Source organism: Mustela nigripes, chromosome 14 (genome assembly GCF_022355385.1).
Source record: "Mustela nigripes isolate SB6536 chromosome 14, MUSNIG.SB6536, whole genome shotgun sequence".
In the NCBI taxonomy this organism is placed as follows: Eukaryota; Metazoa; Chordata; class Mammalia; order Carnivora; family Mustelidae; genus Mustela; species Mustela nigripes.
Genome location: NC_081570.1, coordinates 77875503 through 77903371, shown reverse-complemented (window position 1 = coordinate 77903371; position 27869 = coordinate 77875503). Strand labels below are relative to the sequence as shown.

The 27869-nt window shown below is 44.0% G+C and overlaps 1 protein-coding gene across 3 annotated transcripts in view; it reads left to right on the top strand.

Moving 5' to 3' along the window:
• TGFBR3 (transforming growth factor beta receptor 3) overlaps positions 1–27869 on the top strand; it is a 197505-nt gene that overhangs the window by 138256 nt on the left and 31380 nt on the right. For all 3 annotated transcript variants that reach the window (XM_059375372.1, XM_059375370.1, XM_059375371.1), the window contains exons 5-12: positions 8533–8716; positions 13092–13260; positions 15184–15331; positions 20659–20848; positions 22503–22837; positions 23238–23390; positions 25486–25623; positions 25814–25972. In XM_059375372.1, the coding sequence (XP_059231355.1) occupies positions 8533–8716; positions 13092–13260; positions 15184–15331; positions 20659–20848; positions 22503–22837; positions 23238–23390; positions 25486–25623; positions 25814–25972 (1476 nt within the window). The remainder of the gene's footprint in view (positions 1–8532; positions 8717–13091; positions 13261–15183; positions 15332–20658; positions 20849–22502; positions 22838–23237; positions 23391–25485; positions 25624–25813; positions 25973–27869) is intronic.

The window sequence follows — 27869 nt, the reverse complement described above, 5'->3', positions numbered from 1 at the left end:
ACAAGTACAGCCTGCCCCAAGCCACTGGCAGACACGTGACCGGTCATGGCCCTCCTCGTTTCTCCATTGCTTCTCTATATGAATGACTGCTGAATCCTTCTCAGTGACAGAATTTCAGAACTACCAGTTAATCAGACCGCAAGATTCATTGATTCATTAAACAAATACTTTTTTTTTTTTTTTTAAGATTCTATTTATTTATTTGACAGAGAAAGACACAGCGAGAGAGGGAACACAAGCAGGGGGAGTGGCCTGAGGGACAAGTAGGCTTCCCGAGGAGCAGGGAGCCCCCAGTGTGGGGCTTGATCCCGGGACCCTGGGATCATGACCCTAGCTGAAGGCAGACAGTTAACGACTAAGCCACCCATGTGCCCCAAACAAGTACTTCTTGAGTATCTTTTCTATGCACAACCCTGTCGTAGGTGCTTGGGATAGCCCCACAAGCAAAGCAGATGAAGATACCAGGCTCTGAAGGAGCTTCTGTGCTGGTGGTTGGGGATGGTCAATAAGTATAATAAATTAGTGAAGTATTTGATAGTTTGGAAGGTGACTGTTCAATCTAATAGCAGTAAGAACATGGGAAGCAGGTTTGGGCAGGGGACATCGGGATTGCTAGAGTGGGGCTGCTGGCCGGTCGGAGTGTAATTTTAAATAGGTCCCATGAGAAGGTAACAGGGAGTGGCCTTGAAGAGGGTGAGGTGAAACTTGAGGTGAGACTTCTTTATCAGGACTGTTGGCCTGGGAGCATTCTTCGTTAGGTGAGGGCAGGGAGCCGGGAAGAAGGGGACAGGACGAGGTGAGTCCTTATGGGATGGCACCATCAGCAAAGTTTCCGTCTCCCCCCTCACTGAAGACCAGACCAACTTGGGGGAGGCCCAGAGGAATACCGTGAGGCAACCCCCAGGCCTCTGAGTCAGCCACTAGGCTGAGTTAAGTGCTAAAACAGAGAGCCCCTGTTCCAGGAAAATGGTGACTGCACCCATCAGCCCGGATTTGTTCACTTTGCTTGGGATTGGGAGATAAATCTTGAGGCTTCCGTGGATCTGCTTAGGACTTTAAGAGTTAAAGCTTAAACACAGGTGTGGAAACAAAAGGGCTGGTTGCCTCTTCTGCTTTTGCTTTTTTCTTGCTCTTTTTGGACAAGGTTGTTGAATCTGATCCAGAAAAAATAATAAACTTGGCTCTCGTTGCCTAGCTGTAAGTTCTTGTCATAAAACTCCCAGCACTGGCAGATAGAGTAATGTTCTGCTCTTTAAAAAAAAATCTGGTAGCATAACCAGAATCGAAAATACAAATGTCATGCGTGGTTTAAGTAGGGGCGAGCATTCTGGAAGGGAGGTAGCTCCGTGTGCCTCTCAGCAGCCCAGGGGTTGTTGGGCCATAAAGTGCTTCCTGTTTGCCCCTTTAGTAGACACTCACTTGCTAAGGATCAGGATTCTTGTAGCTCAGCGCTCCGTCCATTCCCACAGGAAGACGTTTGTCATGTCAGGGAATGTCAGAGGATTGGGTTTTAATTAGCAAGCAGGGGGAAAGTTCACTGAATTGGGGGGTGGGGGAGGGAAAGACATGGAACTACTGAATGATTTCATAATTGGTTTTTAGTTGGAGTTAATGGGTGAAAAAGCAAATCATGGGGTTTAGAGGTTGGGTAAGAGATCGTTTGGGCAGTGAGGGAAGTAAGGAGTTCGGGTTACAGGAATGAAGAAATTATGGCATATCCTTTCCTGGAAATAACAGGACTGAGTTCCATTCAACGAGCAGTTCCTGAGTCCCTGTTTTGTGCCAAGCTCTGTGCCAGGCCCGGGAGATTTAGAATGAACAGGGCGCTCTTATGGCCCTCCTGGTGGTGTTCTTTTGTCAGTTTTCACGAGAGGTGTGACAAGGCACCTGTGCCCCACTACACTCTGAGGAAAGGAGGGGAGTCTGGGAGGCTTGGGAGGAACAGTGCAGGTGGGGAGCAGGGTGTAGAAAGACTCAGGAGCCTGAAGCAGCAGGATGTGTCTGTCACTGAGTGATCCTGTATGGTGAGGAGATGGGGGAGCAATGGGGAGTGGGGCGGGCAGAGACCCTCTCTGGTCATATGCCAGCTAAGATGCTTAATACTGTCTCGCATCATCCTGTGTGGACTTTTTAGAAAGATCTCTCAGGTGCCAGGTTGGAAGAAGGAGATAGGATTGGCAGCTTGGAAGATAGGAGGTGACTGTGATCCCTGAGGTATAGAGTGCTTGAGATATTAGAGCCAAAAGTGAGATGGTAGCACGGCGAGTACCTACAGCTAAGGTGGAGAATGGGGGATGCAATAAATAGCATTGGAAAGTTTCTGCTGTTTTATCCAAATATAAAATTCTTGCTCTTAACTTTTTTTTTTTTAAAAACAATTCCATCGGGGGCTCTCTGCTCAGCGGGGAGCCTGCTTCCCCCTCTCTCTCCCTGCCTGCTGTCTGCCTCTGTTTGTGATCTCTCTCTGTCAGATAAGTAAATAAAATCTTAAACAAACAAAAAATAATTCCATGTTCACTCATGTCGGTATTTTCTTTGCAGTTGTGATTGTCTTAGAAAAAATATTTTTGGTTATCATTATTCTCTTTACATCTATGTCCTTCCACAGACTTTAACCCAGGCCAGACTCTAATGAGGGTACCATGCCATGAAGATGAGGCAGGGGCGGGGACACTGACCGGTGGAGGGACGACGGTGACAGACCATGTCCCCGGGCAGGTTCTGATGCCCTTAGAAATGAGATGAGGACAGTTCTGGGGAGTTCCTTTGTCGATGCTGGATGACCTGTGACCCCAGTGGGTGCTTTTCAGCATGCTGGGGTCAGCATGGGGGTGTACTTGAAAGGCCACAGACCTTAGCCTGGTCTTAGTCCACCACTCAGGGATTCAGATGAAAGTATAGGAGGTACAAATATGAAATACAGCGATGTTGACAGCCAACAGAGTGAGGATTTTTATATGTTCTCCACAGACTTCGAATATGGGTCTAAGGAATAAATACAAGACTCTGTATTTATAGGAAAGAGTTACTGGTATAAGGGAGGGATGCAGAAAGCCTCGACCCAATAAAGACCTGGAGACTTAGGTCCCGCCCTGTCCTCCGTCACCTCCCTGGCATGAGCTGCTACCCTTTCTCCCCAGGATTATTACAGAAGTCTACTCCTGGCCTTGTGCTCTTGTCTCCCTTCGGTCTAGACTGGCCATAGCTGCCAGAGTAATTCTGTTAAAACATTTGTTAGTTGTTTTCATGAACCTCCAGTGGTGGCCCATCTCACCCAGACTAAACACTGTAAGTCCTTACCAGAAGGGTAAGGTTGGGTAAGGGTAAGGTCAGATGGGACCTCCTAGTCTCTCTCTCTGACCCCTCTGACCTTTTCACCTACCTGTGCCCTCCCGCAACGCCCATCCCAGTGCTCTGGCCACACGAGCCTCCCCACTCGCCCTCGCCCCACCTTTACACTTGCTGCTGTCCCCGCCACAGATGTTTTCCTTCTTATATCCATCTGCAGGGCTTGCTGTCTCTCTTTTTCAGGGATTTAACTGCTCAATGACTTCCTCAGTTGGACGTTCCCCACGACAACATTTAAACCTTCTCCTCTCCTCTTTGCACAGCACTTCTTAGGATATTGCATATTTGACTGACTTACTGTGCTCCTCTGACTTCCTTACTAGACGGTAAGCTCTACAAGGATGGGGAGTTTTGTCTGTCATCTTCTGTACTATTATCCCAGATTCTCCGGTGGCACCTGGCATAGGGGAGGCAGGTGCTCAATAAATATTTGTCATAAGTATGTTTAAAGTATAAGTTAATGAATATGAGATATCAGCAGGGTTCAGCTGATGAAAAAGCTTAATGTGATTTGGGGCCTCGTTAAGAGTCCACATATATGTAGAAAGAGAGGTATGTTGAATTAGCTCGGATGATTATGGAGGCTGGCAAGTCCCCAAATCCTCAGGGTCTGCCTCAATTTGAATCTAAAGGCCAGCAGGCTACTGTAGAAGCAGGAAGAGCTGTGTCCGAGTCTGAAGGAGATGAGCTTGTCAGGCAGGAGATTTTCTCTTACTCAGGGAGGGGCCAGGCCTTCAACTGGTTGGAGGCCCACACTTAATAGGAGGGGCAGGTTGTTTTACTCAGTCTACTGATGTAAATATAATACCATGCACAGACACCCTCACGGAAATACTCAGAATCACGTTTGACCAATACTCTGGTCACCTTGTCAGGCTGACACAGAATTAACCATCACAATGCCTTTGTCGGACCACACCCCAAACCCCAAGTCTTGTCCCAGACGCTGTGTTTCCGAGACTATGCTGGTAAAGCTTTGAGAACCACAGTATCTGGGGATTTGTTGAGGGGGCTGGAAATAGCACCCTGAAGAACCAAAGTCGTGATCGGGGTCAAAGGACATCTTCCAACATTTGAAGGCTGGTCTCAGGGAGAGAAGAGGAAGGAGTTCTTGGTCTGGAAGGCAGAGCTCTGACACGTGGGCCTAAGGCAAAGCTTACAGATAGAACAGAAATCTGCCTTGGGAGCTGATGAGGTCTTCTTTCTGGCAGGATTGGTGCAGAGGCCAGCTGTGACCAGGAGTCAGAAGTCTCCTGTTCTGGTCTTGCTCCAGTGCTGACTCTCTGACCTTGGGTAGGCCCACAGCTTCTCAGAGGTTTCTTCTTCTCTGCTGTGGAAATCATAGTGGCCTCGCTCACAGGTCGTCCAAGGATCAGATGGAAATAACATTACCTTCTAAAGCTCAGTGGGGGTTGGGGGAGGCCTTTGTCGGCGTCCAGCTTTGACTGAGCCAGGAGAGCGGGTGGTCAGGAGTGCTGACTAACCCCTTGCCATAGCAGAAAATTTCCACTGACCTGTAGTCAGGGACACTTCACTGCCTCTGGCAGCTTTGCTTTCTTCTCCTTGGAATGTGCCTGAGGAGTGGCAGTTCACTCCTTCTCCAAATTCCTCAGCCGTGAGTGTATAAGCCAAGTTGCTGCTGGCCCCAGGAGAACACAGACCTGAGCTGGGTTGACGGTGCTTGAGGGGATCAGCCAGGAGTTGACCCTTCTTGAAGCATTGGCCATGCCATCAGATTGCTTTTCTGTGACTTGAGCATACATTTCGAAGTTGCTCCCTATTTCTTCTCTTACTGACACGGTAGAGCCCACCTTCCTCTCTGAAGGAATGCATTCTCTGTAAAATGCTTAATACTTAAATGCTTTATTTTATAGCTATCCCATGATGAGCACAAAAGAGAGGCGCATTCAAGGTGCCTGCCTAAACATTCAGAACTGTGCTGGCAGAGGGACAAAAGCCTTTGCACTGTTGTGGGTTTTTCTCAGTAACAGGCTTGAAAAAAATGACTTTTCATCACAAGTCCTTTAGCCTCCATTAGCACAAGTGCTTCTTGGTGGAAAGAAGGTTTTGCTACAGTGCTTAAGTCATAAAAACCAGATAAACTCTGGAGTTCAGTGTTGGTGAGTAGCTAAGCCTTGGAGTATTTAGACGAAGGTTGGCAGGTAAACGGTTCGGGAAATTTTTCTTAGGCATTGTCCAAACAAGGGCAAAGCTAAACTGTCCCCACTGGTTTTGCTTGTATATAACTGGCATCAGGACATTTAGCAAATGTCATTATCACACCTCGGAGCACTTCATGGAGCCTGATAGTAGGTGTGTAGGAGGGGTAACTACGTAGTTAGAGGTCATCATCTATGTCCAGCTTAGTAATGATTAGTTCTCAGCTTCCCGGGCCAGTACAAAGGGGGAAGCTTCTCTTATTCTTTATTAAGTACTAGACAGCCCAGCTTCTAGCATAGAGAGGGCTATCAATTTGGGGATTCAATCTGGGGATCCAGTAGATGTTTGAATGTTACTAATGTGCAGTCAGTTCATAGTGTAGACCAGCATTTCTCAGTCACAGTACTATCTGCATTTTGACTAATTCTTTTTTTCCCCTCTTTTAAAGATCTTATTTATTCATTAGCGAGCGAGAGAGAGAGAGAGCGAGCACACTAGCAGGGGGAGAGGCAGGCAGAGGGAGAAGCAGACTCCTTACTGGGCTGGGAGCCCAAGGTAGGGCTTGATCCCAAGACCTGGAGATCATGACCTGAGCTGAAGGCAGATGCTTAATCATCTGAGCCACCCAGGCACCCCCATTTTGGCCAATTCTTGATTGTGGGGTCTGCAGTTGTAGAATGGGGGGCAGGGATGCTGAGGAGCACCCCGACCTCTGTTCACTAGACAGCCTCTCCTCCCAGTTGTGACAATAAAAAAATGTTTCCAGACATTTCCAAAAGTCCCCAGGGGGACAGAAATCACTCCATTTAAGAACCACTGGTATAGAGGAAGCTGCAAGGTACCCACACTGCCCCTGACCTATAATAATGCTTTTCAAACTATGGATCACTCGGTACCAAGTAAGGCAGGGCTTCTCCACCATGGCTGAGCTTGGGAATCCCGCAGGGGCCCTCAAGATATTCCGATGTCTGAGTCCCATCCCTAAGATTCTAATTGGTCTGGGGTGTGGCCTGGACCTCAGGATATTCCGAAGCTCTTAAATGCTTCTACTTCTCAACCAAGAGTGAGACCATAGCATCAGTAGATCATGGAATCAATCTGGTGAAGAACTTCTTTGCTGGCATTTAAAAAAATACAGTAGTGCCCGCTTACCTGCTGTTTTACTTTCCGTGGTTTCTTTGATTGGTGGTCAGCTTCGGTCTAGAAGCAGACAGTCCTCCTGACATATTGTCGGGAGGTGACTGGTAGCCTAACACTGCATCACAATGCCTGTGTCTTTGGCCTCACTTCATCTCCTCATGAGGAATTTTTAAAAAAGATTTATTTATTTATTTTAGTGGGAGAGAGAGAGTGAGCTCACATGCAGAGGCAGGGGCAGAGGGAGAGAGAGAACTATCTCAAGCAACCTCCCAATGAGCATGGAGCCCAGCATGGGGTTTGATCTCATGACCCTGAAGTCATGACCTGAGCTGAAATCAAGAGTCAGACACTTTACCAGCTGAGCCACTGAGGAGTCCCTCCTCACGTAAGCATTTTATAATCTGACATCATCACAAGAAGAAGGGTGAATATAGTACAATAAGATGTTTTGAAGAAGACCACATTCACTTAACTTTTATTTACAACATATTGTTTTAATTCCTCTGTTTTATTACTAATTATTATTAATATCTTACTGTGTGTCAATTATAAATTAAACTTCATTATAGGTATGTATGCGTAGGAAAAAACATGGTGTACATAGGGTTCAGTACTGTCTCTGGTTTCAGGAATCCACTGGGGATCTTGGAAGGTGTGCGCCACAGATAAGGGGAGACTACTGTACATACATATAATTGAATAGAAACTGTTAAGGCCAGCACAATAGTTAGGATAAGTACCATTTTGTATGTACATTCAGCTTGAAAACACTGCTGTAAGCGATAGAACCATAAGCAAAATTTCTGCTCTCACCCTGCCTTTGGTCGGTTATTTATAATCAGAAACTGTTGTACTTTTTGTTAGTGGTAAATTGTTAATGTGAAATTTAACACATTTATAGTTGTGTGACTTGGGAATTTATGAACATTTTTGCTGACAATTTGAGGTTTCACCCTGACATTCATAAAATCATTTATTTTTGCAAATGCTAGCCAGTAAAGATGACATGCATATTTTCACCAACTAAATTTGATTACAGTGCAGCAACGAGATGATAATTTTCCTCCTTTGTATGTGTTAATTATATATACCATGATGTGCTAGGTCAGCAATTGTCTAAATACATCAAGCAAGAATGTGGTATTTGCATAAATCATCCTGAAAGTTGTACTGGGATCAGTCCAGCAGCCTCTTGACTTCATTATCTGTGGGGATTTGGGGGTCTTCAAAATAAACGGTAGCATACATGGATCTCACTCACTTCTAGGAAGCAGTGTAATGTGGTAGAAGACTGGCAGTCTCCAGTCATTCTTTTTTTTATCTCCGTGTTCAAGAGAACGTAAACCAAAGGGGGATTCTTGCTGTGTCTCCGTGGTGGTTGACTTTTGGTAGATGCTGTGGTCATGGACGACCTGAAAGTCAAGTTTACCTGCTAGCAGGACTTCGGATTTCTTGTCCTGATCTTGAAGGCCACTACAAATCCATGACAGCACTCATCAAGGCTTTCCACTTGACTTGAAACCCATTACTTGAAATCACTTCAATGTAGATATCAGAAAAAAACAGCAATGATCATTCACAATGCAATCTGTGGTCTCTCATCACAGAGTTCTTTGAAAATTCTTAGGGACATCATGCATCATTGGTAGCTTTGTTGTTTCCTGGGAGAAGTAGCCTTGGGACTGTTTTCTTGAATCAGCTGCTGAAAAAAATAAAGATAGATCGGCCTGTGTAGCAAAGAGAAGAAGATGGATCGACAAATAGCCATTGGTTGATAAGTGCTCTCTTTAATTATGATTCAGCTCCCCGTGACTGCTCCACAATAAATATGTTTCTCAATTCTATTCTATTCTATTCTATTCTGTTCTGTTCTGTTTCCTCTAGGTGTCTCAGGGTTCCACAGTCCAGTTTTCATCAGGAAACTTCTCCTTGTCAGCAAAAACAGAAGAAAGGAGCTTCCCCCATGGAAACGAACATCTGTTAAATTGGGCTCGAAAGGAGTATGGAGCAGTTACTTCATTCACTGAACTCAAGATAGCAAGAAACATTTATATTAAAGTGGGAGAAGGTAAATTTTATGTGGTTTCAATTAATGACTGATTTATGACACTCAGTTGTTTTTCTTTTCAGAGACCAGGTGGTTAGGGCAAGGAATCCTAGAATTACAGAATGTTGGAGCTGGCAGGGACCCGGGAGATCATTGGGCCTACTCCCCTCATGCTCCCTCCTTCTCTTTTTTTCCTTCTGAGGAAACAGGCCTGGTAACAGCCAAGTAGGAAATGGGGAATAACATGGGTGAGAGAGGAGGTTGGGGTGTAGGGTTTAGAAGACATCCAGGCACAGAAGTCAGAGTAACTGAAGGGTGAGAATCTGAGGTGAGGGAAAGGAGGCGATTGCCAATGGAAAGGAGGAGTTGCCGGAAGGAGTGAGGGCACCCCCTTACCTGTTAACCTGCAACCATTGGAAGCCAATGTTAGTTTATGGTCTCAAAACATTGGTTAGATTTTGGACAATAGCAGAGGAAAAGTGTTTGAATATATTTTTAAAACTTAACACCAAGGACAAGGACAAAATTACTGGAGAAAGGACCTGTGTGGCCCTGATAAGGAGATGGTCCATTTTTAATGTCCTTGCCTTGCCGAGGGATATAAATATCTGGTCAGTCAGCTTGAAGGCCCATTTTTAAAAATAACTTCTTTCATCATTATTTTTAGTTGAGCGTATTTGGAGCCCCCCTGAGTTACTAGAAATAACAGCTCTCGTGAATGAGTTCTTGTAGTCAGGTGATGATGTGAAAACCGCATGTCTTGTCTTCCGCGTCCATCTGCTTTCTGTCGAGTTCAACAGCACGTGTCACCCCTTTCGCAGGCTACATGACAGCACAGCACGGGTTATGGAGTGCTTGTTCATGGCCCGTTCTTATACTTGGGCTGTGTGACAGGTGCAGGAAAGGGGGACACTGATTTTAGAGTGTGTGCTGTGTGCAGAAGCCACAACACGGCTGCAACAGGTGCCTTTCCCATGGACCCCACTTAACCTCGCCAGTAATCTTAGGAGGAAACCATTATTTCCACCATTTTACAGAGGGGTTAGTGGTGGGTGAAGCTAGCTTGCTCAAATCCACATTATTAGCCAGGGGCGAAGCCAGAATTCAAACCCAGGTTTCCTGACTCCTGAGTCAAATGCTTGTTTCCTGATGCCGTATATTAAGCCTTAGCCAAGTAAGCGCATCCTAAAAACGCAAGTAGGCACCCAGATGGGAAGATTTGTTTCACAGAGAGAAGAATTTTAGATGTATGTTGGGTTCAAAAGTTGAAGTTTGTTCTGGACTCTGAGGGGGGGGTCAGGTAGCTTATAGAAGTGAAGTTCCATTGGAACAAAATGAAGAACCTCTTTTAGCAAAGGTTCTAAGCCACACACACCCCCACAGTGGTCTGCATTTCTGAAGCAGAACTCGAGTAGCATCAAAGAATGCTGATTACCCAGAATTTGTTACAATAAGAAAAGGTATTACAGTAACATTTAGAATGTTGACCTGTTCTCTTGACAGTGCATGAACTTTTATGCGTAGCTGTTGCCTGCCTTGAAAGTGAGGGATTAAGTGATGTCCCCAGGGCCACATGCTGAGTCAGGGAAGAACTTAAAGGACATGGTGTCTAGTCCAGTAAAAACCAGTGACTCCTTAATAACCCCTTTGGAGCCCCTGAAACTTGATTCCAGCCACCAGCTGGGTAGGATTCCCTGGTAGACAGCATGGAGAAGAGCATTTGGGGGAAATGAGGGTCCTTGGTTGGGTTGGTGGACCACAAGGTGATGTTGACTATTACCATGGATCAGGCTCCACTGAACGGGACTCATGAGTCTGCTCCCCAGAACCTGACCTGCCTCTACCAAGCTTGAATCCAGGGATCGCAGCCCATGAGCCTCCTCTTGCTGTATCCCCAGTGGCATTTTCATCACCTGGGAACTTGTTAGAAATGCCAATTCTTGGGCCCACCGAAGACCAACCAGATTGAAAACTCTGGGGGTGGGGTCTAGCCATCTGAGTTTTAACAAGCATGTCTGATGATTCAGATACATGCTAATATTGGAGAACTGTGACTATAACCTGCATACCTAGAGTGGAAGAATTGAGGAGTTTCAGTTCTTATCCCAGCTGTGAAACTTCAAGCAACCCTCTGATTTCCCACTTAAGCCTTACTTTCCACAGGAGGAAAATGAGGAGTTTACATTACCACCACCCACTCCCCCACCCTACCCCCCCATTCTCAGAGGATATCATTCTAGGTTGCAAAGTTATTTGTCAGTCCTTTCCTAAAATACAAATACGCATGTGACTCCCCCCGCCTCCCAAAACCTGCCAGGTTTCTACCGGGGGATTCCCCTTTGTGGTTTCCTTTCTGCTTGGCAGTTGGTCTAAGTTTTGATGCCAGGCGTGCAGAAGGTTGTTCAGGGGAAAAAGAACTCATATATAGACATGTACACACAACAGAAAGTGATTAGCTTATACAGCTTAGCGACAATGGCCTCTGGGTCTTGAGCCCTTAATAACACAACTTTTAAACAAACTTTTCTTAGTAGCTTTGGAGGGTCACATTGTACGTGAGTTTTTTTTGTCATTTGTCTCCAATCTCACATCATTGTTTGTCCATTCAGGAAACCTATGCCTTGTGCTTGCTGTACGCCAGGTGCAATCTGGGCACACCTGTGGACTGGACGGAGTGATAGGCCAGAGTCCCAGGAGGGTCCTAGTCTCCTGAGTTGACTAGCTTGTCCCTGACCCATACACATCCCCTCGGAGTCTTGATTCCATTTCAGTCTTGCCACCCAGTATCATTTTCCGTCCTGTGATCTGGGGGAGGCATTCGCAGGCCTGCAGCAGCACAGTGTGCGTTCCTCATCTGTTCATCTGGCAAAACCCTCAGCAGATGCCGCCGGGACTGGCAAGGGGAGACTGCTCCAGCTGCTGGAGTCAGTGGAGCCAGGGGGTCTGTAGGGAGGCATGCAGGGTGAAGAGCCTGCCTGCTCCTCTGGTCCCATCTGGTCCAGGCCTGGTGCTGAGGGCGCCACGGTTCCTGGAGCCGGGATGCCGCCATGTGTGCTGTGGACCTCGGCCCAAGGGAGGTGACGCAGGCGTGGTGGGGGTTGAGAGCAGGGCAGCATCAGCCCAATCTGGGGACCTCCTGGGCTGACCCCTTTCTCTGGAGTGAAACTTGCCTGTGAATTTGAACCCCAGCATCCTGTCCCTTAAATGAAAGAGGCAGAAGTTTGTTTCATTAAAGTGCCAGGGCTCTGATTAATTACCCCTTCTGAAAAAAAGTCTGCTACACCTAGAACTTCCCTGACACTGGTCCCAGCTGTCATCCTGCCAGCAGTTTCAAGTTCTGTTTAAACATTTAAACCGCTGGCTGGAAATCCCATCAAGCACAGTGCTGTGTGAACGGCATGTGCCGTTGCGGGACTATCTTCAGACTCTGGGTACTTGTGTTGCTTTCCCCTGTGGCGGTGATGAGCAGCCCCCAGCACAATGGGATGATGTTTGTAAAAGCACCTTATAAACTGTAAAGTGTTATCAAAACATTCGTCACCTGTGCTAAGATTGTGAGAAAGAGTGAAAGTCTGTTTCTCCCAAACTTTTTCCTTCAGTCTTCAGATCTGTAGTGTTGTGATGAGTAAATATCTCCATAGTCCGCCAGAGAATTAATTAGGTGGTTGGTTCTTCTAATAGCAAATATCCAAGGGGCGGAGCATATCTGGGGAAGAGGATAGATGGATTGATTTCAGTTTTGAGTATTGTAGGCTGTGAAATATCTATTGGATTTTTAGGTGCTTGGTAGATGAGAGGCAGCACAGGTCTGCAGCTCAATAAAGGAGCCATGATCTAGGTGCAAGTTGAAACCCTGGGAGTGATGGAGATCATCTGGGAAGAATTACGAGATAAAACGGGGATTGAGGAAGGAACGGAGTTCTCAGCCTTGGTTTTGTATCAGAATCAGCTATGGAGCTTTTCCAGAAAGAAAGCTTCCTAAGTGGCTCCCACCCCCACCCCAGATCTTCTGAATCAGGATCTCTGGGATGGGGTACCAAATAGGTGTGCACCAAAATTGAGGATTGCTGGTGTTTAAAGAATGGGCAGAAGAGGAGGGGGCAGGGAAAGGGACAAGAGCTAGGTCAGAGGAAGTGGATGAGGACAAAGCAGTCTTGCAGAGAACAGGAAAGGAGAAGATTTGGACCCAGAGAGACCACTGGAGTTGGTCAGTAGGAGGTCACTGGCGACTGTATGGGAGGCATTTCAGGGCCGTGGCTTAGGAGTTCTAAGGCGCTCCTAGGGCTTCTGGTTCCTTGTCCTGCAGCTGCTCAATGTCACTGTCATCTTCCCTCTGAGTCTGGTTACCACATAGCTCTGTGGCGTGACAGGTTGTCCTGTGCTTTTTTACTTTCAGATCAAGTGTTCCCTCCCACATGCAACATAGGAAAGAACTTTCTCTCACTCAATTACCTTGCTGAGTACCTTCAGCCCAAAGCAGCAGAGGGTTGTGTCATATCCAGCCAGCCCCAGGATAAGGAAGTACACATCATTGAGTTAATTACCCCCAACTCTAACCCCTACAGGTAAGTAAAGAGAGAGAGAGAGAGTGTGTGTGTGTGTGTGTATGTGTGTGTTGAACTGAGAAAAGATGAAAGGGGCACCTGGGTGGTACAGTCAGTTAAGTATCCAGTTCTTGGTTTCAGCTCAGGTTGTGGTCTCCTGGTCATAAAACAGCCCCATGTAGGGCTGCACGCTCAGCCCAGAGTGTGCTTGAGAGTCTGTCCCTCTCCCTTTGCCCCTCCCCCCCACTTGCTCTCTCTCTCGCGCGCGCGCGCGCTCTCTCAGATAAATAACTAAATAAATAAAATCTTAAAAAAGAAAGAGATGAAACTAAAGATCTTTGCTGACTTGAGGCAGAGAGACATAGAGCCCTACCTGTGTATGAGGTTTGATGCTTTGGGTGAATTAACAGAAGTTTTGAAAAAAGGGAGTGAAGGCACCAATGGTATATTTTATTTTCTGCATCTGCCTCTAGATCCCCTGTATTCTAGATGAATTTCTGATGCCTCCTGTGAACTTCCCGGACATTAATTATAGGACAGAACTCACTCATGCTCCATCATTATCTCCTTGATGGAGGTTATCCCTGATAAGAAAAATTAGAAAATATGCCTTATTAATATATTATAATTTTAATAACATTCTGTTTTTAATGAAATTCTGTTCCTTGCGCATTTGCACTCCTACTTTAGAGGGGGGTGTGTGTGTGTGTGTCTGTGTGTATGTGTGTGTGTCTGTGCCCTTCATGGTGACACACCAGAGAGCCGCTAGATATGACCTGCCTCTACATTGTGTTCTTTTTCTCCTTCTTCCATTCTCAGCTTCCTGCCCCAGAACTAAAAATTTAACTCTCCTTGTCAGGAATGATTAGGAAATTAAAAAAGAGAATAAAAGAGGGAAAGTGGCTCTTTCTCCCACTTTAGCCTGCATTCCTGTGGACTAGTGACTTAAAATGTAAATTTATATTGTAGTGGGATTTCAAATCCTAATCAGATTTTTGCTTCCAAAAGTGAATAAACTACACATCAGTTTTGGGAAGATTCCATTCTATCCCACATGAAGAATTCTGTGGAAAATTTAAAAGAGAATGGAAATAGAAGCAATCTGGCAAATGTGCTTAGATATTAAGCCTCAGGCTTCATTTGAGTATATCATTCATCATATGCTTTACAAGTGTGTAAAACCAGGAAAGAAAGACTGTCCTCTAAATTCAGAATGACAGAAATGTTATTGTTTGGTTAAAAAAATTTCTTTTTTATATGGGATTCTTAGAAGTTTGGGTTGTGTTCATCAATTTTCCAGTAATCACTTGGTTGACCATCTGTTTTCTTTATATTAATAACTGTATATCCAGAAGTTTGGGAAAGTAAATGCAGATATGATTCTGTAGCAAATGTTAATGGCTTAAGCAAACCTTCTATTCAGATTCAGATTCTCTAGCCCTTTGCTTCTTATTTTATCTGAAGTGTCCTAGTTTGTTTTTTTACTACCAGGCCTCCCTCCTCCCTGACACCTTCCTTACCAAACTGGCACTTAAATTTCTGGTTTTGAAGGATTTTGTGCTTGTAGGAAATTGGGAAAGTTACACATTGAAGGTGTTGAAGGTTGGAAAACAGCAACTTGCTTTAAAAGTAAACTCCTCTGGTTGCCCAAGTCCATTTCAAACCATAGATGCATTAAGTAACCATCTACCCCCCCACACACACTCAAGAAGGAGAAAAATTTTAGTGTCTAATTATCAGCAGGCATATTTGTCTATTGTTATGTAAAACCATTTTGTTTTGTGTGCACTAACAATCTGTTTTGCACATGTCATTTGCCTGGGCTCAACTCCAGCTTTTTAATCAACTGGCCAGACACTGGAAACATGAAGACTTGGAAGAGAGGAGATAGTTGCAACTTTCTGGCATCTGGGTCCTAACTTTGCCTTTGTTTTCCATTCACAGTGCTTTCCAGGTGGATATAATAATTGACATAAGACCTTCTCGAAAGGACCTGGAGGTGGTCAGAAATCTCATCCTGATCTTGAAGTGCAAAAAGTCTGTCAACTGGGTGATCAAGTCTTTCGATATTAAGGGAAACCTGAAAGTTATTGTAAGTTGGTTGAGCATTTCTTTGTTTTGATGTATGGCAGCGATTTAAACTGTGCTTATGTGTGTTATTTTTGTGAAGTTTCTGCTTCTCTGAGCTTTGTCTGTTATTTTTCACTTTGTAAAATAAGATGCTCCTTGGTTTCTCCTAACAAGGGCAGACATTGGGGATTAAAAGCGTGGCCTCTGGGGTCAAGATCAAGATTGGAGTCCAGACTGCCATTTACAAACGGTGACCTTGGGCAAGTCCCTTAACCTCTCTGGACCCTGTTGCCTCATTTGTGAAATTCCTGAAGTGTATGAGCATAGCTTCTAGTCAGAGCAAGTGTAAAATAACGAGCACAATGGGGCCTTTCATGATTGACAGTCATCCTCTAAGGGCCTCAGTGTCATGGTACTGAATATCAGCTCTTACTTTGGGGTTAGGTATTTAAGGAAGGTGTGGAAAATTGGGCTGACCCCAGTTCATACTGTTGACTGGTCTTTTTGAGATAAACAGAGCTGTTTGCGTGTCTTTTTGCTTGCTTCTAACTTATGAGAAACACTGATAAAAGAATCATGCTAATGGAGAGGTTAGCAAAATGACACAGGAAAAGTAACCCCAGCCTATTTCCTAGGCATTATTTTAATGAAGGAAATACACTTAAGTTTATTTGGTTGACATGATAGGCAAATACTAGCTAGTTTCCTGAAAAGTTGAATGTTGAAATTTAGTAAAATAAAAAAAAATTTTTTTTAGGTTAATTCTTTTTTTTTTAATTTTTTATTTTTTATAAACATATATTTTTATCCCTAGGGGTACAGGTCTGTGAATCGCCAGGTTTACACACTTCACAGCACTCACCAAAGCACATACCCTCCCCAGTGTCCATAACTCCACCCCCCTTCCCCCCACCCCCCCTCCCCCCAGCAACCCTCAGTTTGTTTTGTGAGATTAAGAGTCACTTATGGTTCGTCTCCCTCCCAATCCCATCTTGTTTCATTGATTCTTCTCCTACCCACTTAAGCCCCCATGTTGCATCACCACTTCCTCATATCAGGGAGATCATATGATAGTTGTCTTTAGAGGCGGGGGCGGGGAGTGGGGGGAGAGGTTAGAAGGAGAAGGAGAGAGAATCTCAAGCAGACTCCGAGATGAGTCTGGAGCCTTACATGGGGCTTGATCTCATGACCCCAAGATCATGTCCTGAGCTGAAACCAGGAGTCGGATACTTAACCAACTGTACCACCCAGGCACCTGAAAATAAATCTTTTTCAGATATGTGTAAGGAGATAACTGTTTGACAGAATACTGCACAAATCACATTGCAAGTTAAAGAAAAACCTCCCCCTCCTCATTTTTAAGAATATAATTACCTTATCTTTTGTGTAGATTTAAATTTTTGTGCATTGTCTTTTTAAAATACTGTGTCCTCTTCCTTTTCCAGTACCTGCATTGGATCAGTTGGAGAGGATTTTGTTTTCAGTATTTGGTGGGGAGGGATGCCTTTGGTCTTGGTGTTATTTATTCATGGCACCTTTAGTGTGATCCAGTAGTGAGCAAAGCCAGTGCTCCCTTAGGTACCGTCGTGCATGAACACTCACCAGAGGCAGCAGGCAAAGCCACGAGCATACACATCTTAATTTTAAAGTAATCATTTCTGGTTCCTGTGGGTTTTTTGTTATTGTCGTGTTTGTTTTTTTTTTTTTCTCAACTTTGAGAGGATCCAAAGAAACCATCGTGTATAAGGGTGATCCATTAATTTGGTGTCGAGAACAAAGCCCAGCCGTGATTTTCTGAAGTCAGAGTTGTTCTGATTGCTTTCCCTGGCATGGCATGAGGGGTGTTGGTGACCTGGGGTGTCTACAGCATTTGCTGCCTGGCACACCGACCAAATGTTTTTAATTTTCAGAATAACAAAAACAGGAAAGGGAATCATGCTTTGAAAGGCGAAAACATACGGTACATTTTAATTCCCTGCTGGAGTTGTGTCAGTGTTCTTTTGGCCCTGACCCTTCAGTGGCTCTTTCTGTACCTGAATATGTGTTCCGGGAGTTCACTGTGAGTGTCTTCACTTTTCGTATGAATAAGAAAGGCTGGAGTTGAGATTGCTCATCCCAGTGCAAGATCTGTTTATATTCCCCTCTTTGGCTGTACTCCTGTTCCAGGCCAATTTTGGACAATGCATGACAACATTACTAAACAATTAGGTAATGTTGCATGATGTTCTTTTTTATTCTCCCAGTCAGTTTCATGCTTTGTGATTTCCTAACTCTCAGTGTCAGATGTGACTTCTGCCTGTGCTGTGAGGAAAAGGTACCTGCTACTAAAAAAGCATCCATTCATGCTTAGAAAGGGAGAAGGGTTTATCATGGCCTTGTCCGTAGTATTTTCTTCAGAGACGACCTGGTAGATTGGAAAGAACCATGGTTTTGGTTCCTGATGGGGCTGGAATCAAATCCCATTTCTGATTGTCATTCCTCTTAGTTAATAGTGGGGAACCCAACTAAATTCAGGGTCTGTAGCCTTACCTGTGAAACTGGTGTGATGATAGTACTCACATGGGAATTCTTGTGAGATATGGCCCAGTGTTTTCGTTCATTCGTTCATTCATTTAGTTCTTCAACAAACATTTGTCAGGTGCCTCCTGGGTGTTTCATTTAAGCACTTGGCACACTGTGTGCACGTGGTGGGTTCTCAGCCATACAAGCTACTTCTGTGCTTGTTAGGTTCCCCTTCTTTAATCAGGGAATAGTAATGCCTATCTCTTTATTTAGAGGAGAATTAAATAACATATGTAAAGCTTCTAACACAGTGCCTGCCACAGACAAGGGGGCCATCTTCCTTCCACAAGCAACTTTTCAAAAGTTTGTCTAGAGGAGCAATTAACAGCTCTAAACAAACTGAAAAACAAAACGTAGATTAAAAGAGTTGTGAGGAACTTGATAGGGTAAATGTAAAGAGCCCCCCTTAAGCACGAGTTCCATGTGTGTGCTCATAGGGGGTGGGGCATGGGGCAGAATGCACCCTCCAAATGACAGAACAGTCCAGAGATGGGCATAGGCAGGACCGTGGACAAGAACGGGAAAACAAGAAGCACCCACATTACCATGCCCAGCTCTGGCTCTTTCTTCACATCCCTTATGGACTCTGCACAGTCACTTTGTGGAAGAACCTCCAAAACATAAAAGAATAGATTGAGGAAACTTCCTAGAAATTTTCTGTTGTATTATTTCAAATGGCATTAGCACTTCCAGGTTGACGTTGGCCAGCTTATTCTTAGAAGAGACACGTTTTAGTCCCAGTGGGAATATGCATTACATCTCTGAGCACCTCTCCCTGTCCACCATCAGTTCTGATGCAAGTGTGTGTTTGGCAGTGGAAGGGAAGTGGGGAGGGAGGTGCTGGGACTTGACCTAGCTCATCATCCCTCACAAAGATGTGGCTGAAACATGGTGGTGGGATTTGGAGATCCCCCCCACGCCCCCGAACACTCCCATTTGAAGTAACTACACTGAAGCCTTGGAAAAAAAGCCTGGAGACTCCCAGAAATACAGGGTGAGGATTTCGCTCATTGCTGGGAAGGAACCGGCTTGCCAAGCCTTGCTGTTTTACAAATGTGTAGATAGATTTCTAGCCTTGTAAGTCCCGAGGCGTAATCAATATGAGTTGTACTGACAGCTCCTAGATTTAATGTGGAAAGGTGTAAACAAATCATTCCATATTGGTACCAAAAAAAAGACAGGTGGCAGTTGTGATGATAGTCTTCTGGAAATACAGTATTTTCTCAGCTGTCCAACAACATGAGAGACTAGGGCAGATGAGGCCAACCAGTGCTGGGGAGGCCAGTGTTGCAACTCCAGCCAATCAAAATGACATGCTGCTTTCAAAGTCTAGAGACTGCGCCTAGGAAACTAAGTTTGAAGAACTAATTGGATCCTTCTTTACCTCAGTTTAGTTGTTTTTTTTTTTCCAACCTTTCCTTCCCCTAAGGCATTTTCTCTGAATCACACCAAGAGCTAGAATATTCCAAACCTGTGAAACTGAGTTTTTCACAGATGGCTGCGAAGCATGGTTAAAGCTCTGTCTGGTTCCTTTGCATGCATGATTGTGACTGGCCAGCCGGGCAGTTTCGGATAAGCACTTTGGGTAGCAGGAAAATGTAGCGGGGGAGATCATCTGAGCTTTGAACTGAAAATATGTGTCCTCAGCCAATATCCCACAACCAAAGAGGCCAAGAGAACTTAGAGCCTATGAGAGTCTTCAATGGTTTTACAGTGGGAAAGGATTAATATTTAGTCATGTTAGGGGCAAACAGAATGGGAAACAAATGGGGAATTTAGGAAAAAATGCTGCATGTATGCAGGAGAAAATAATTGGGCATGGAAATTAAAGTGATCTTTATATGGCATGAAAATGGTCTAATCTGCAGGCTGGAAGAGCTTTCCAGCCTTGTTGGAGCATTTGTTGAAAATATGGTGCCTTCTCCTTGGCGTCTCCCCTGCAGCATTCAGCTCACTATCTGACAAGATCACTACCCTGGGAGCCAGGTGGTGTGGAAATTTACCGTCCATGTCTTGGTTACTCAGTCCTTTCTTGGAAGGATTTCTGTCATTCACTTTTAATTTTGTAACTAACTACGAAGTGAAAGTCACCTTGTATAGCTGGATAAAAATATTGGTTCTCAGAGGTATAAAAATATTGGTTCTCATATTAACTAATGTTAATATATTTATATTTAAAATAAAATCTAAGCATAGTCACTTAATAAAATTGACAAATGAATACAATGACAGGATCACTAAATGGAGTATAAATTACAACTGAAATACCAACACTGATTCACCATAAGGGATTTAATAGTCTACAAAGATGAGATGGTCTCCATAGTGAAGTAACTAGATTGTGCCTTCTGTCATTTAAATCTAGGGTATAGGAGATAGGATAGAAGGATGGATATATTTTTGGCAGTATAACATGTACATCTGTATACTTTATACATCATTTTAAATAAAAATAAGGGAAAGTTTGGTATGTATGTACATATAATTTAAACATTAACTGTAGGAACATACTAGGTGTACACCATATGTAGCTACTTGGTGATCATTGGGTTATTTTTATCAATATAAGCCACCCAAATGGCATGATCAAACAGCATGAATAGATTTCCCTTAATCTGCTATTAAAGATTTTCGTATCAGTGTCCTTAGCCCGAGGAAAATAGGGATCAAAAGAATACATAGTTCCTTCATCTACAATATAGAATTTGTATGTTTCAGATATTTAATTCTTACTCAAAGCACTGTTTAGTTATAGACTCATGAGTGAAATTTTGCTATTATCTTCAGGCTCCTAACAGTATTGGCTTTGGGAAAGAGAGTGAAAGATCCATGATAATGACCAAATCCATAAGAGATGACATTCCTTCAACCCAAGAGAATCTGGTCAAGTGGGCTTTGGACAACGACTATAATCCAGTAACATCATATACAGTGGCTCCTGTGGCTAATAGATTCCATCTTCGGCTTGAAAACAATGGTAAGTGTGATTTTTTTTTTTTTTTCCCTGAAGTAAAAATATTTACCAAATGAGGCTTTCCAATGAGGAACTCTCATTTCAGCTTATATGGTGCTGTTGTTCTGTTGTAAATTTTGATGATTCATTTGACTATAAAGCTTAAGGTTATCTAGCATTGTGATAGATTATTTTGAGGAAATGATCTTTGGTACAGATTTTTTGGTAACAGAGTTGATTGCAAGTTGGAGACCTTCATTATAGATCACATAATTCACTGTGATTACATTAAGAACAAATTAGCCTGGCTTCTTCTCTCAGAAGTGCCTACTAATCACTACAGCTGACATACAGCTGTCCCTACTACAGGGGTGAAGTCCTAGGGCAGGCTGTATCTTGGAGGACAGTAGTCACCAGGCACTTTTCTCGCTTTCACCAGTGGGCACACAGGAGTTCTTGCCCCCGCTGGGTGGAGCAGAAAGTGGAATATGAACAGGTTCGTGAGGTTTTTCCAGAGCCTTACAGCTAGTGAGACTCAAATCCCAAGTTTTCTGCTCCCCAGACCTGTTCCTTACCCCAGTGGTATCACTACCAAGCAAGCCTCAGTACGGGCCGTTTATTCACTGTTTGAGGAGGAAGTTGCTTACCTCTGAGCCTCAGGTTCTTCCTCAGTAATATGGGAGAAAAAAATAGGCCCCATCTCAAAGAGTTGTGAAGGTTTCTGTCAATATACAAATTAAAAACCCTCCAGAGCTCTGATTTCTTTTGGATCCATATGGCTGGGCCATCTCTTTCCAAAAGATAGTATTGAAGGAGAGTTAATGTCCTCTGGTTGTCTTCACTCCCTGCTCCCACTGAGGTGGGCTGACCTCAGGCATTGTCTTTGAGACTGGATATAGACAATAGTGGGAAAAATTTTCTTCCCTAAATTGCTGAAAATAGGACAGAACACTGAGCATTCATCATGTCAAAATATGCCTCTCTCTTTGAAGGAATGTGTGCCTAAGCCGCTTTTTCTTGTCAGGACTAGGTTCTAACAGGCCAGGGTGCCCAGATATCTGTTAGAATTTAGCAGGCAGAAAGGAGGTAGCAAATAATCTTAAATTGCCAATACCATTTCAAGAAATTAAAGAATTCCTAGATTCAAGGGAGATATTTCATTGGCACTTGAAGAATATTATTGTCCCAATAACTTTATCAAATCAGATTTTTATAGCTTATAGAGCCTTAGAAGCTATCTAGTCCCGTGGTTCTCAACCTTGGGTGTACATTGGACCTATACAGAGAGCTTTAAACATGTTAATGATCAGGTGCCGCTCCAGAGAGTCTGATTTTTATTTGACCTGGGGTACAGCCTGGGTATAGGGAATTTTTCTCAGTTCCCAAATGATTTTAATGTGTAGCCAAAGTAGAGAACTCCTGGTCTAATACAACCTCAATTTTAAAAATTAGAAAACCAAGACACAGAGAAATAAGCCATGGCCTAGTGCCACTCAGAAAGAACACGAGGACTAGAATCCAGGCTTCCAGATCCCCATCTCCTTTACACATTGCTTGTTAAGAGTAATTTTACACACTCCCATTCTGTGCTAGTTCCTCTTGTTCTTCCTAATAATGATGATGACTGGGGCCTGGCATCAGATACTGATGATGTTTTGCCTTCTTCTGTCACCCTCAGAGGAAATGAGAGATGAAGAGGTACATACCATCCCTCCTGAGCTACGGATCCTGCTGGACCCCGGCACCCTGCCTGCCCTGGAGAACCCACCCATCCGAGGAGGGGGAGGCCGCAATGGAGGTTTCCCCTTTCCTTTCCCTGATCTCTCCAGGAGAGGCCAGAGGGAAGGGGGAGAAGATGGAATCCCCCGGCCAAAGGACCCTCTCCTCCCCAGCATACAACTGTTTCCTGATCCCCAAGAGCCCGAGGAGGTGCAGGGGAATGTGGAGGTTGCCCTGTCAGTCAAATGTGACAAAGAGAAGATGATCGTAGCTGTAGAAAAAGATTCTTTTCAGGTCAGTGCAATTTCTTAGAGAAGAGAAAGCCCCTCCTTTCCCATCTTGCCCCAGTGTGTGTGAGTTAGTTCCTTCTCCCTCTTTCACTTTTGAGCTCTGGGGACTTGATTCTGTTTGCTCAGTTGGATGGACTCACTTCCCCTTGGCTGTGATTCTCACTCGGGTCCTGTTGTTCTCAGTTGAGGGGGGTTCCAGATTCTCGTGTGTCAATATTTTGGTATTGAATTTCCAAGGCCAACAAACACAATCCTGGGTACGTTGGGAGGAAACAAGGGGGAAGGGAAATGCAGGCCTCCAGCCGCCAACCCTGTATGGGGAGACCCGGCAAAACGTGCTCCCTTTGTGCGGCAGATCTGCCTGTGGGCCCCCCCTTTTACATCTTTAGTGGTGGTTGTTTCAGGCCAACAGCTACTCAGGGATGGAGCTCACCCTGTTGGATCCTACCTGCAAGGCCACGATGAATGGCACCCACTTCATTCTGGAGTCTCCGCTGAACGGCTGTGGGACTCGGCACCGGCGATCAGCCCCAGATGGTGTGGTTTACTATAACTCCGTGAGTGTTCGCCGAAACAAAGCTTGGCCCTTTGCCAGAGCCTTGCTGAGTGTTACCTTAAAAATAGCCTTCAAGTTTCTATGACCATGAGCAGGGGTGTAGACCCCAGGCCTAAAGAAAGCCAAGCACCAGTTCTCAACAAAATGGGATGTACTCTGACCCTCAGTTGTCTACACAACTGAGCTAACCAGCTCTGTGGTCTCTGTGGCCTCGTTTGAATCTTGTCCAGAGGTGGGAGGGCTTCTCCCTTCCTCATGAACAGAAGAACCAAGGGAAATCCGAAAAGGGTCCTCAGGAAATGATTATTTAGTCTCTCTCTACCTCTGAAAAAGATCCTAAACTGAGGCAGATCTCCTACTTTTGACATTATGCCAAGGGAGATTACATAGATTGCCCCCAATGGTAGTCCACTGCAATAGCTAACCTATACTTTCCAGAAATCATTCTTGTCAGCTCATTCATCTGAATCGTCTTTCTTCGATTAAGTCTGTTCTTGCAGAAATACACACTAGTCTGTGACTATTAAAAGAATTTGAAACATGAAATTTCAAAAGCACTTTATAATGTTCGTTTTGCAGCTCAGGTTATACTTCTGAGAGTAAAAATAAGGCTTATAAATCCCTGAGTTCAGTTGTGGCACAGGACAGGGAGGGTGCGACTGTCATTTGTGTTCATCCCACTGCCCTGCAGTAGATACACTTGACCCATCCAGAAGAAAGACTGGAGATCAGGTGTTTTGTCAGTGTGGCTTACATGGGCACTCACTCTCCTATGGACCCAAGTTTATTATTCTTCAGACTCAGAGTGTTTGAGCTGGAAAGAACCTTAAGATGATCTCATTCAACTTCCTCATTTCACAGGTGAGGAAATTGAACTGCTGGGAGTTAAGAGACTTGCTTAGATTTGAGGAACTAGTTAAGGGCAGAGCCAGGACTGAATCCAGCTTCCTGACCTCTCCTCCACTGATCTTTCCCCTATACCAGGCTGGCTGGCCCAGCTCATCTCCCTTTGTTACTGGAATAATTTATTAGCCGTTGAGCTCTATGATGAATGCGCTCCTGCCAATTCCAACACTAATTTTCTTACATTATCCAGTTTTTCCAGATATAATGAATGGCATATATTACTGATATTCTTCATTTTGGAATTTTACATTTATGGCTAAATTAACACCAATAAGAGGCTATGGTAATCTGTTAAGTTTAAAAAGAAAAAGGTAACTTCTGGCTCAGAAGAGAAAGGTATATCTTAAGCCCTTGAAATCCTTTTCTTCTCATGGGTATGATGATGATACCTAGAGTAAACAATGTCCTAGGTCCTTGGCTTCAGTTCCATCAATACTTCCTTCTTTGGAACTGGTAAAGAATGGAGAGGTGGTTTTCCTACATTCTCTTCCCATTCTGTTCCCTTCAGTGATTATTGTAGCTGTTCCAATTATAACTGTAGCAATTTTCTGACTTAGTATATATTTTTGTTTTGCACCATATTCAGCAGTCTCAGCCCATGAAACAAAACCAAACAAAAAATGTGACTATTCTATAAATGCAAAGAAATTGGGGTTTTATTTATGGAGTCATGGTCCTCACGTGAATTTTTCATGTTGTCTAGAACTAACCTAGGAATAGTCATTTCAGCTAACATTAAGATAGATTGTCATAGATAAAAACATGGTTCTTTTCTGCATCCGTACACCACACACAAATATACGGGGGAGGAAATGAAATGAGGGAAAGATAGATGAGTACAGAGAAAAATTGAGGAAACTGGCTCAACAGTAAACATTAGGTACTTTGTTTCTAACTCAAACTTTATACAAATCTTGATGGATACAAATAAGAAAAGCTCTTTAAATTAGTCTGCCTTAGTATTTGTTAGTATTTTTGATGTAAAGAAAAGCCCTCTAAGAAGAAGCCCCCTTCCCTCCAGTGTAGACTGGCCTACTGACAGCCCCATTCGGCCCTATTTTGGTAACTGGCGTTTTAAATTCCGATTTTCAGTTGGCATCTGAATTATACATGGGTGTTTGTGTGAAGTAGAACCAAATCATGTGTTTTGGTGTTTTAACAACATTGTCTGTGCTTTCTTTGCCTTTTAGATTGTGATACAGGTTCCATCGCCTGGAGATAGTAGCGGCTGGCCAGATGGTTACGAAGATTTGGAGTCAGGGGATAATGGATTTCCGGGAGATATGGATGAAGGAGATACCTCCTTCAGCCGACCTGAAGTTGTCATGGTATGTGCTGGTTTGCAGCAGGTAGTTTGTGAGAATGTTGTCTTTTTGGTTAGCTTTAGTTAGGAACTATTGAGTGGGGGACAGGGAGGGAAATGGGTGTTAAAGACCAAAGCTTACTAAGTTCCGGGGTCTTCACCCTTCATTTCACTGTGATTTATCTCTCTTTTGTTTGTTTGCTTGCTTTCCCCAGTTTAATTGCAGCCTGCGGCAGGTGGGGAATCCCGGTAGCTTCCAGGACCCACCCAACAGAAACATCACTTTCAACATGGAGCTGTACAACACTGACCTCTTTCTCGTGCCCTCTCAGGGGGTCTTCTCTGTGGCAGAGAATGGACACATTTATGTTGAGGTATGAGACCTGGACATTATCCTTGGGCTTTTAAGGTTGGGGCAGAATTGTTACAGCTTCTGGAGCAGAGCCAAGACACCTGCTGGAGAAGCCCTCCCCGTGTTCTTCCCCGCAGCCCTCAACCAGCTCTGGGTGAGGGCTGGGCTCAGAAAATGCATCCAGGTTGATTTCTGACCAAAGAGAGACATTGCAGGATTTGGTACATGAGGAGAGTGTTTTACAGATGAATGCTTTTTAAAAATCGGTGGTGTGAATTCTGTTAATAAAGTCCTGTTCTTGTATGTCCTTAGCATTTTTGGAACAGGGATTCAATAGTTGCAGTGTTAGGGCTAACCAGGAATATTTCACACCAAAGGCAGATACTTAACTGACTGAGCCAGGCTCCCCGACATAAGACTATTAGTATCCCCATTTTAGGGGTGAGGAAACTGAGGCACAAACTCGTTTAAGATCACAATTAGTAACCAGTAGATTCCAGAGTCTGGTCCATACTCAGGTTGTCCAGCTCGAGAGTCCATAGTATTATGTGCTAGATGCTACCATCATTTAACCTCCAAGTGCCATTTAAAGAGGAGAAAATGTGACTTCTTAGCAGTGCAAATATCCAGGTTCAGATTAGATTTTAGAAAAAGATAAATATCTTTTTGGCCCCAGCACATCTGTTGGTTGTCTAGTTTTGGGGTTAAACTGCAAGCTGCTGTTCTGCTTCACTGTAGGAGGAGTGAGAAGCTCACGGGGTCGAAATGGGATACTTCCATACGTTGCAAGTGACTTCAGAGCACATATTTCTATTTTAGAAAGATAAACAACTTTCACATTTGTTCAGATTCTGGGATAGAGCCCACTGGCTCTCGACATTTTCCTGGATCTCTTTTCTTTTTTGATTCCCTGTTTTGAGAGGTCTTCTCTTTCTTTGGGCATACCTTCTTTCACTACTGGGGAAAATATACTGCTTTCTACATGCTGTTCCTAATTAGAGATCTCTTCTTATCCAAGATCATTATTTTCTTCTTGCATTTCTGGCTGCACAATCCACATGTGTGTATTTGGGCAGTGACTGACTCTGCGTTGTGCCCTGGATTTTAGGGGGCCCTGCTTAACTGGGGTTTGTTCTTTTCCAACCCACTGAGCCACCCAGGCGCCCCTGGGGTTTGTTCTTTTCCAAACGTGGACCTGGCTTGGCTAATTCATGGCTTTGCTGCTATGTGCTCATCACTGACCAGTCTTCCTCCTGTATCCCACCCTGGTGGACATTTTGGTTTTTCTCCCCAATCCACCCAGTGCTGCTTACTTGAAATTCTTTTTTCACTTATTTTCACGCTTATAACTTTCCACATATCATTTGTATTTTTCATAGTTAAAGTTAGGCAAAGACATTGTCAACTGATGACAAAGAAATGGACTGAATCTTTTTGCTACCATTTTAAATACCAAATGTATTGAGAATTTGAGGAGGGTGGTATATGTTTCAAACAGCTTTATTTTAAAGTTGTTTAAATCCAACTAAAAGAGAGACTCTAAGGTAGCAACCCACACCTAATCTTTGTTTCTGTTTGGAGTCTAATGCTGGTAGGAAAATGTTTTAATTTAAGGCAGGTAAAACTCACCGAATTATTGGCTTGGTCTGAAGAACTATTTCCAAGTTTCTTGTCCCAGCCATCCTAGCACACCCCCAGAATCATGTTCCTTCTCAACCATATCCTTTCCTTTAATCCAAGACATCATCGATTTTGCCACCTGGTCTTTGGTCATCTCTAGGTGATGGTTGGTCACACAATGGCAGCTTTTCTGTTAGTACATTTATCTTGGGGAATTAAAAAGAACTGTTGGTAACCCCTTAAATTCAAATCTAGAATAGTACTGCTAGTTAGGGCTGTCATGTATTGACTAGCTGGGA